We start from the raw sequence: 11,777 nt of genomic DNA, 5'->3' as shown, positions 1-11,777 counted from the left end.
TTCATTTCAATATTTTAATCAATCTTCCTTTCGTGTTTTCAAGTCATTTCAATCAAACAATCAAAGCTTTCAAGTTCATTAGCTTAGAACCATTCTAATACTACAAGAGTCTACCTTTATTCTTCATATCTCCCTCACTCAAACTCTAAACAATTTAGGATGAACATCAACTCTTAATCTAAACTCTTTTGAAGTATACTCACTACAATATTAAAGCTTCAGACCTCAAGACGAGCATACAAATTTTATGGTAATGTTGTTATCTTTGATACTACGTACAACACTAATAGGTATGGATTGATTCTTGCACCGCTGTTTGGGGTTAATAATCATGGTCAGACAATTGTTTTTGCTTGTTCATTTTTATGTGATGAGACCACATAATCATTTGTTTGGTTGTTCAACCAATTTTTAGAAGCTATGCCAGGCGATCCTCCAAAGATGATTATTACATATAAAGATCCAGCAATGACAAAAGCCATTTCTTAAACTCTTCCAACTACTTTTCACAGGTTTTTTCTTATTATTATTTTTTTTATAATTAATTTGCAGTCGTTATTTTTTTTTTTTTTTTTTACATACTGAAGCTTTGGGTACTCTGTCAACAGGTATTGCAGTTGGCACATACTAATGAAATTTTCGAAGAAAATAGATTCAGTTATATATAGTGAGTACTACACTGAGTTTTCAAATTGCATATGGGGATCTGAGATGAAAGATGAGTTTGACTTGAAGTGGAATGATATTCTTCAGAGGAGTGGTTTACATGAAAACAAGTGGCTAGAGTCGATGTATGAAATCTGATCGCAATGGGTGCCCGCACATGTGAATCACATCTTCTCTGCAGGTATGTCAAATAGTCAACGAGCGGAAAGCGCTCATTCATTTTTCAAAATGTATGTTTCAAAAGAAAATTCTTTGGTAGATTTTATGGTTCAATTTGGTAGGGGACTTGTGCGCCAATGTCATGAAGAATTAATGGCAGATAACATGGCAGATAACAAAGATATGATTGAGAAACCAAAAATGAAAATGCCTCATAGATTTTTGGTACACATGGTTGATGTTTATACACATGAGTTTTTCTTTAAATTTCAAGATGAGTTATGGGAGAGCTTGAATTATAGATTTGTACTTGTTAGTGAGAATAAGAAGTGTTGCATTTATAAGGTTCATAGAAAAATGGTGGCCGAAAAGTCTAGAGTGCGGGAAATTTCTTATAAAAAAGATCTAGATTTTGCTTTATGCACTTGTAAAAAGTTTGAGATCTTAGAGGTCCTTTGTAGGCATATTTTAGCTTATTTGAATAAGATGCATGATTTTGATAAGTTGCCAAATCAATACATTTTGAAGAGATGGTGTAAAACTGCAAAGTCAGGGGCAGTCATTGATGATGGTGGAATGGAGGTTCAAGATGATAAATTATACATCATGAAGCGGAATGAATTGATTCAAATGGCAACACTTGTAGTTGATAAAGCCCTCGGAAGTGAAAAAGCAACTAAAGTGCTTACAGATGCTTTAAGTGGTGCACTTGAAAAAATTAGTAAGTTGGTTTGTTATGGTACAAGTGTAGCAGCACCACATGAGAAAAGTAGTCAAGCGTTTGGTTGTGATACAAGTGTAGGAGTTTCTGGAGCGAAGAATTCTAATTTGGCAATTAATTATCATGAACTGAGTCAAGCAAGGCCAAAAGGATGTGGAAAAAGACTTAGAGGAGATAAAGAGAAAGCACTCAAAAAAGCACAAAAATATAAAAAGAGACAGTGCAATGGTTGTAACAAGGTTGGAGTGTCACATGATAAAAGGAATTGTCCGCAGCTTAAGAATGGGTAAGAAAAGCAATTTTTTTTTTAAGAGTATTCACATATTCCTTCTTATCTTAATTTAGTTGCAGTGAAAAAAATTCATTGTCCAACGATGACGGAACTCTAGACTCTAACACAAATGATGACTCTTATTCATCTTCTTCTTCGGGTAAAATACACATTTGTAATTGTTTATTTATAAGTATGGTTGTTGTTTTTTTTCGTACCTTCAAACATTCATTTGTTTCTGCTATAAGAATGTCGATTGATTAAAGAGAGTTGCACATAATTGGATTTTGGAGGTTGCATTTCAAAGGTTACTTCATTTTGAAGAATACAAGTTATGTTGCGTTATTTGAAGCTTACTTTTGGAAGATTCATTGGAATGGTTATGCAAGTATTTTGAAGGGTTTTATTTTGAGTTTTTTTGCATTGAATTAATATTAAAGATGTAGACAATTAACTTGACTGTGAGCTCAAATAACAAACGTGAATATTTTGTGTTATTTCTCACGTTCTAGTGGTACAGACAAAGTTAGAATTGCAAAAGTAAAGATGAGAAAAGTAAAAATGGCATTGATTTATAAAGCTTTGCAAATTGCAAAATGACACTATAGACATTAAAATCTACTCCATACAGGTTAAACTTACAAAAATATCAAGAAAAAAAAATACGCTCTCCCTATCACAAATTCATCTTCAAATACATAAGAAAAGCAATAAGCACCAGCTATATCTATTGTTCTTTAAGCTCAAGCAGTACATGACGGAACCAATCATCTTGAAAAGAAACCAATTCAACGTTCTCTTCTTAGGATAGGCATAGTAGAGTTGCTTTGTAGTACTGGAATATATACAGTGGCACCAATATGTTGAAGCAAAGGTTAATGGCTTTACCAACAATCACCCAAGATACAGCACTGCATGTCTAACTCCACCAAAGCACCACCAATTTGTTTGAGAAGTAGGAAATTGAAACCAAGCAAGGTAAATTAAGTTCCACTGTCCAAGATTTGTTAAGAGCTCAAATGGACAAAAGAAATTCACAATTGAAATAGAATTGTTGCAATAAAAACCACAATTCCACCAACCCCAAATTGAGTATGCGCAAATCCAAGTAAACAATACTCAAAACCAATTCAATAATCAACCACAGAGACATTAGAAATTGCTTTTGCTAGTAGATCCAGAAATTTGAGATCCGGAATATAGAAAAATTGGAAATTGAGAGTTACACTGCTTTTGCTTTCGGGAAGGGGAGAGAGTCTATTGCTTTTGCTAGTAGAAATGGAGAAAAGACGAACCACATGAAAAAGAAAGAGAAGACCAGGGGAGAACGTTATGTTTGGAGATATGATATAAAGATTTTTTTTTTTTCCGTTAATTGATATAAAGATATATAGGTGAGAGGAATAAGAGAGAAATATGTTGAAACCCTTCGTGAGTATATTTCGTGAAATTTCACTTTTTGGTTAAGTTCGTTTTATGGATGTCCGTCTGTGAGCGGGGTTGTATATATATATATATATACAGTCATTCTCTAAAAAGTAGCTACTTAAGTTAACTTAAAATAAGTACGTAGATAAAACTCCATCTAGAAAATGAATTCAACCCCAATGTTTTGTGGATATGATATAGTAACTATCAATAAAGATCATCTTTATAAAATTTTAGCTCATTTGGAAACCTCCAACATTGGCAAACAATTATTACAAAAACTCAACATTTCTGAACCGTTATATTTCTTTTTAAAGATGATAACAATTTTTATCTATGTTAGAGGTTTCCAAATGAGCTGAAATTTTGTGGAGATGATCTTTATGGTAAGTGTTACATAACCACAAAAAATTAGATTTGAATTCATTTTATAGGTGAAGTTTTATTTACGTACTTATTTTAAGTTAACTTAAGTAGCTACTTTTTAAAGAAAGACTATATATATATATATATATATATATATATATATATATATATATATATATATATATATATATATATATATATATATATATATATATATATATATATATACGGCCTGGCTAGGTTGACAACTGAAGTTTGAGTATTAGTGGGAGTAAGGTTTTTAAAAGATTGAAGATGAGTTCACCATAAATTGTTTAGAAGATGGATTGATGGGAGTTTATGAAGAAGAGAATGTAGCAAACTTAAAAGTCATGACTTATTTTTGAATGACTCAAACTTTGTATTAAAACTTTCTAAACTTAAATGAAACAACTTTGATTGATGAATGAAACTTTGATTGAAGATTGAAACATAAACTTGAAATGAAAAACTTTGATTGAATATTGAAACATAAACTTGAAATGAAAAAGATTGAATTAAAGAACAAAAAGTAAAAACAAAACTTAAATGTAAATGACTTGAAAATAAAGATTACACTACTCCTACATGACACTAGATCTGAATAAGTTTAGGTGTGTTCTCTCCTCCTACTTTTAGGTTTTTATACCTCAATTTTTACAAAGGACTGATTTGCCCTCTCCCTCTACAATCAAGACACCTCACCATGTTGCTTTATGCTTTTCCTTTATGTTTTTTCTTTTGTTTTTTCATATATTCTTGAGCAAGCTAGGTTATAAGCAAGTCTTCTTTTGTAGCAAGGCCATCCATCTCTAGCCTTCTGAGTTAAGGACGTGACTTTCAGTTATCTGGTTTTGAATCATTGACCTTTGACTTTGACTTTGATATTTTTAGCACTTTTTCATAAAAGCTTTGAGTCTTCATAATAAATGTTAATAAGGCTCCATTTGGCGCTAAGATGCATCTTTTATGATAAGTGGTATGAAATGGCATATAACCTGAAAAATACAGTAAAAGTTATGAGTTGTCTTTTCATTATGCGTAAGAAGGGCTGTAATGCAGTAATGTAAGGGCAATAAAATGCACATTTGGGAGCTGATCAACAGCCAAAAAGAAAACAACCATCTTACAGTCGAAATCAAACTGTTGGATCACAAAACAATCAAACGCTCATATCTAAACACCGAAATTTTGGCCCGGCTAGGTTGACAGCCAAAAAGGAAACAACCATTTTACAGCCGAAATCAAATCGTTGGATCACAAAAAAATCAAACGCTCATATCTAAACACCGAAATTTCAAAATATAATCTTACCGAAGGGTTTGGATTTTCTCTGACTCGCTTTTTCTCTCTCCTATTCTTCTCTCCAAACATATCGTGATATATGGGAATAAGAGGATAATGAAGACGATGATGAACAAGAAGTAAAGAAAGTGGATCAATCTAATTCTAAAGATCTTTCATAGGTCCATAAGGAAGTGGGATTTCAAGAAGATTTAGGGAGAAAGGTAATTTGGAGCTCAAAGAATTTGGTTCGTACCTGTTTTGGTGATTCTTGCTGGACTTGTTTATAGTCGAGCTTTGGCACTTGGGCTAAAAATCTCCAAGAGTTGATGTGGTAATTGACACAGGCAATCCTTTTCTTAATCACATTGTTTATGGTTTCTTGAAAATCGGAACTGTAAATACTCTATTCTCTTTTTCATACATTCATAAATTTATTAGTCATTTTTTATCAGTAAAATTGTGACTGATGTCTTCTTATGTTTCGCAGGTCGCAGCGGGCAAAGTTGTTGTAGAAGAGACTTACCAGTGCTTGAAAAAAGGTTTACACATACACATATGAATCTTGCCACTCATACATGTTTGACGCCAAAAAATTTGTGTTGTAGTTCAATTCCAAATGATCATTTTCGTTGAACCAAATAATTAAGACTTTGTGCTACATACCTCTTTTCAAATTTAAAAAACAGATGCAATTCTTGTGTGTTATGAGAAAAAAATACTTAACAATATGTATTGTTTTTTTTTAAGAAATGGGGTGCCCAAGATGTGGAAGTATATTGTTTCAGAGAATTTCGAAAACACCAAAGAATCCAAGACGTCGTTTCTCCGTCTGCGAGAAAAATTTGGATCGTCTTTCGATGGAAATGAGATGTACTTACTTCAAGTGGATAGATAACGTGGACAATTATGGAAGTTGTTCATCGTCGAATATCAATGTTGAATCAAATTATTGTTCTGCTACTCCAGCGCCAACTGAGAGTCCAGTTTTTATTTACGCAAGGAGGATAACGACTGATTCAAAGATTAACTTTATCGACATTCATATAATATTTAAATTGTTGTTAGTTTGTCTTATCTTAGTGATTATGTGTTTGATCAAGTGCCTAGTTAAGGTGTTATTCTCCTAGTTAAGGTGGTTCTGTGTAGATTGGGCAAATAGCACTTTCTAATGCCTTAGCTGAGAAGGTAAAGTTTGTAATGCTTCTCATTGTATTTTTTATTTCTAGAATTTATATTTCATTTGTTACATTCGCCTCTTGGTTACATGCAGAAAAACACCCAAGATTTCGTCAGTTGATCATAGAATTTGCTCAAGTTTGCATTTATGCTATGCCCCTTTTTTCAATTTGGCTTGAAGTTGGGATTAGATTGGTTGCCCAAAGTGTAGCTGTGAGTAAAGACTTGGAAATAAGAAATAAACCTAATTTCTCCGAATTTGTTTCGGTTCCCCTGTATATACTTCTCAGTTATGGTGCTCTTTGCTTTCTATGTAATGTTACTTCATCTACTTTTCGACAACCTATCATCGAGGCCATGGAAACTTTAGAATGTGGATTCATTTTTATATCCTCCAGAGAAATTTAATTTAATAAGATATATGCTCTACTTGATCAATATGGATTCTTGGATTTGATGTTTCTTTATTCTGGTTTCGCCTTCCTGGAAGTGCTTTTGACTATCTTATGTTATTTTATTGGTCATAGGCTATTGATACTTCAGTTTTTTTGTTTGTTCTTGGTGAGGTGTTTAATAGCATTTTCTGATTTTATAACTTCCAGCAGGATCAAGGGCACCACAACAGTTGAAATTGCGTCTGGTGTCCATTGGTATTTGAAGTATGGGTGCGGTGCTCATATTTCGAGGGACAAAACTGGTGGTGTTCAGTTGTCATCTATTCCAAGCCATGGATCACTACCAGTTGTAAAAGTTGTTGATATATCTAATGTTATTACTCATTAGCGAGTGTGCATTTCTTATAATATTGTAGTGAATATGGAGTTATTATTTTGGTAAGCCATTTAAGCAGGCATGGATGTGCTTGAATTGAAGAATGTAGGATATGTTCTTGTAAAAGTGATTGATTATACTTTTCAAATTTGTCTCTTTTTATTTGCCTAGTATTTTTTGTCTTTCATTTTTCTAGTACAAGGAAAGAATGTGAATTGAGAAACAAAGTTCATTGCAGTTTGCTTATACACAGAGGCCAGCATACCAAAAAGAAGCATATGCCCTAACATGGCATCTTGTGATGTTCCTTAGCTTCCAAAAAATATGACTATGTTAGAGGAATCTAGCTTTGTGGAATTTTTAAATTTGATGAGAAGTAGGCTTTTGGGATCAGATGTGTGTACTAAAGAGGGAGCAAGTAAATTGGGCTTTTGTGCTAGTGGGGAGTGTTGGAAAAGCAAGCAAGTACTGCTCTTTTTTTCTTACTTTTGAGAAGTCATACATTGTTAGGCAGCTATACATTGCTCAGTAATATAAGTTTATGCAGCTCCGATCCTCAAAGCTCAGGGAGTTGCGCATCAAAATTCTAGAATGAGCAGGATTGACAAATTTAACTTGTTGGGTTCTCTGGCAAGTTCATCTAGCTAGAGCATCCCATCTTATAATTCTAACTCCTGACAAAACACACTCCTGACATAACAAAACTCTGACATGCATAACAAACTTACACTGACATGCAAGCCTAATGTATAAACTATAATTCTTGACATAACAAAACTCTGACATTATAAAAAACTCACATGCAAGCGTAATGTATAAACTATAATATGATCAATCAATATATTAGTTAAAGACCACACTTCATAACCCCTACGAAGACTAAAGAGCAACTTCATAATGTGTGCAAAAAATGAGTCAGTTCCGCCTTCTGCTGTCAGAACTGCTACTTTTTGCTTGCCAGTTGTGCAGTAAACCACCTCTAGAATAAACACAATAAATGTTTAGAAAGAATTAACACACACACATATAACTAACTATTAAATAAAAAAACAAAGTTAAACACATTACCAATACCTTGTAATTGATCTATCAACCGGAATAGATTGAATTTTGCTACTGAATACATTCCAATCCTTTGAAATTCAGAATTAAACCTAATTTCAATATACAAACAGTAAAATTAAGTTAATAATAATATTAAAGGGACAAGAATATGAAGGTCTAAGATGTTTACTATTGCAATCATGTTTTTGTTCAACACTTCACAACAAAACACAAAGACCACAGTCATACTTATCAAGGAGGTGAGACAGTCACATCTCATCTATCTAGTTATGTTACCAAGAATAATGGTCTTAAAGCCAAATAGATTATCACTAACCACAACAGAAAACTAACGGATCAGAGGAAGAAAAGAGCAGAGCTACTGTTGGACATCTTTTCATAATTAGCAGGTGAAAATTAAATAATTTGCTACTTTTTGACAAAACCACTAAATACTTATATTTCACAGATTACGTATTATTTTTCTCCGGACAATTTCTCAAGTCATGGTTAGCAATATTTCCACAATTTCTACATATCATTCCTAGATTGTTTAGGGCTATCTCCCTGGGAGATTTCCATCTCTTCACTTTCTTCTTCCTCCCTTTTGTTTGAAAAATATTGGGATTCAAAATCAATATATGAAATAAAGATTTGGAAGTCAAAATCAAATAAATTTTTACAGCAAATTAAATATTAAAATCAATCAAATAACATTAAACACTAAACATATATCAAATTCAACATTAATTCACAATCATAACCTGTGAGGTATCAACCAAAGGCTCTTCAATATTGGATCATTTTCATTATTTGCGTCTCCTTCGTTGGAAATTATATTCAACGTTGAAACATGCTTAGCCATTTCATCCATCTTTTCTATAAAATATGAATAAGCCTGAATATTATTCCCCGCATCGTAAGCCTCTTGAGAAGCAACCTTGATACAATGAGCCACTCTCAAAGGTTCATGGTTTTCATGCTCGACCACTAATCCGGTATCAAACTCCGCTCTATACGTATTTGGCTTTTGCATCCACTGCTTCAAAAGAAAATGCCTTAGAGTCTCTTTGATGTCGTAACACAGAAAAAATTTTAACATGTGACCACAAAGTAACCCCATAAACTGAAAATATTTACATTCACATTCTCCCTCTAAGGTTCCTCTATTGAAACTCACTATCCAAACAGACTTCTTCTGCGGGTCTCTCCATTTCACCATGTAGCTTCCGGTTCCATTGTTCTCAATCTCTTCCCCATCAATTTTGTACTCCATCTTTGCTTTGTCTAATTGCTCTTTAAATTTATTGAATGCATTAATCATATAGACGTTCACAACATGCATAAGGAGGAAAGCATCTTTAGCCACAATTCGTGAACTATGCTTGGTGCGGTAATTAGAATCTCTTTCATTCCTAGCAATCAAAGGCAAATATCTCTCATTACCATGTACAAACTCCATCAACGTTGTGCTCGAATTTATGAATTGGTCCTAATGAGAATTCACCGATTCACTCCTCCCAGTCGTATGCATACCAGCAAAAAATATGTTACTGAGATAACGAGGAACCCATTTCTCCCGCATATTATATATTTCTATCAACCAAGGATTTTCAGACAACTCTCATTCTTCTCTATTATTGTACACCATCTTCTTTCAAAATCAGCAATCCTATACGAGTAAGAAATAATGTTTTTTCAGGTCAGTTACCAATATCTCAATTTTAGTAAAGGACAATTTCTTTTGAAATTTATGCATAACATGCCAAAGACAGTAACGATGACGAGTATCAGGGAAGATTTTTGCAATGGCTCCAGTCATCGCTCTATCCTGGTCAGTGATGATTGCAGTTGGCGCACAACCACCCATGGCTGCAAGCCAGGCCTTAAATAGCCATATGAATGTATCTTCTGTCTCATCAAGTAACAGCACGCAACCAAACTGAATCAACTGCATATGATGGTTGACTCCAGTAAAAGGGGCAAAAGGTATAGAGTATGCATTCGTACGATATGTGGTATCAAAAGAGACAACATCCCCAAAATACTTATACTGCACTCGAGACCTCCCATTAACCTAGAAAAAGTTTAATGCAGTCCCATTTTGATCAAGATCAATAGCGTAGTAGAACTGGGAATTCTCGACACTCTTCTGTATAAAATATCTAAGCACAGCAGTTGCATCACCTTCTTTAGGCATCTTTCTAGTCAAACCATAATGATGGTTCCAGCAATCCTTCTTTGTAAACCCAAGTTCTTCCCCACTAAAAACAACTGCAACCTTTCCGACAGGTAAACCATTTTCACTAAGAATCTCAGTCAACCTCTTCACCGCTTCAGACATATTTTTGTTCAATCTCATGCAATTTCTCTTTACTGGACTAACCAAACTGTGGCTATGTTCATTTTCAACGCATCTTACAGAGTATATCTCTTCGCGTTTTTTTTTTGTAATACGCATTCTAGCGAGGCAACTATACCTAACAGTGCTAGTATTTCTAGAAACACCCACTTCTCCCACTTCTCTATTACTGTTATGGACCTCTTCACGTGCGTAAACCATTAAACAACCCGTAGCAAAATCCACACCTTTTTTCTTATCCGTCGACCGAACACGAGTCTCAAATCCTTCTTGTAGACCATACTATTTCTAGTAAGTATTTGCATCATCAACACTACTAAAAATCATACCTACAATAGGAGCAACTAGTTTATGTGTTTCTCTATCCGAGAATTTATTCGAAGAAGACCCAACAACTACATCTTCATCGATATTGATTGTTATATTTTCTGTCATTGACTCCATACATACATAATTTTGGGTTGGAGTTCTCAATTTGGAGGCAAATCTATTTGGAGGTAAATTAATTTGGAGGGAGAAGACAAATCTAGCTAGATTTTTCGTTTGAATTTTGTGTTTGAATTTTTTCGGTTTGAATTTGGAGGTGATTTGGAGGAAATTGTATCAAGGTGTTGTTAGAGTTTGGTTTGATGTTGGAGGAATTTTGGAGGTGAAAATGGTTTGATTTCGGAGAAAATTTGGGCAAAGGAATAAGAGTGAAAACCCTTCGTAAGTGTTTTATGTTTGAAGCTGAAAATGGGTTGATTTCAAAATTTCGTGCTTAAGGTTCCTGATTTGGATTTGATAAAATCCAACAGTTTGATTTCGGTCGTAAGATGGTTGTTTCCTTTTTGGCTGTCAACCTAGCCGGGCTGATATAAAATCGTTAAATATAAGATGGTTGATAAATAAAATCATTAAATACTAAATATTTTGAATATAGGTTATATGTGAATCCAATCGGAAATTGACCCTATGGCTTAGCAGGTCACCTGCTGGGTAACCTGTTATATAGACGGGTTGGTTTTGGGTTTGACAAACTTGACACGATTAGTAATTAGGTCAGGTTTAGGTTTGCTCTCCTAACACATGACTCGAATATGACATGACACGAACCCGACCCAACACATACGACCCATTTCCCCTTACGGTTGACTGCAAAACTGATATATATCGCGCAATATCGCCATATATAATGATATTTTGTTCTATGCTTAACATTCTAATACTCACTCAATAGTAAACATTCTATACTCACTCACTCAACTGTCTAAATACTCATACTAATACGTATTACCTTAGCAATGATAATGCGATATTTTGAGAAGAGAACTGCTTGGTGGCATGTGTTTAAATACTAACACAAATCTACAATGTTTTACTATTATGTCATTTTCATCAACTTGTACGGCTCCAAATGGGTGGAGGCCTAGCCCATTAGAAAGCTATTTCAGAGATGATCGTTTTGATATAAAATGAGCTTCAATCAAAGTTCTTAGTCCAAAAATATGTCCGTTTGAAGTTCTTTT

General features: G+C 33.9%; 1 protein-coding gene across 1 annotated transcript; it reads left to right on the top strand.

The window, feature by feature from the left end:
• Positions 1-978: 978 nt before the first annotated feature.
• On the top strand, positions 979-1,836 carry LOC147504808 (protein FAR-RED IMPAIRED RESPONSE 1-like). Its single transcript, XM_086605368.1, has one exon. The coding sequence runs from the start codon at positions 979-981 to the stop codon at positions 1,834-1,836; it is 858 nt and encodes a 285-aa protein (XP_086461494.1).
• Positions 1,837-11,777: the final 9,941 nt, after the last annotated feature.

The sequence above is a fragment of the Coptis chinensis genome, chromosome 4 (assembly GCF_015680905.1).
Source record: "Coptis chinensis isolate HL-2020 chromosome 4, ASM1568090v1, whole genome shotgun sequence".
Classification (NCBI taxonomy): Eukaryota; Viridiplantae; Streptophyta; class Magnoliopsida; order Ranunculales; family Ranunculaceae; genus Coptis; species Coptis chinensis.
This window is presented reverse-complemented; position numbering and strand designations above follow the sequence as displayed.

Excerpts from the sequence above, each read along its gene's own strand:
- LOC147504808 (XM_086605368.1), top strand. The coding sequence starts at position 979 with ATGGCAGATAACATGGCAGATAACAAAGATATGATTGAGAAACCAAAA.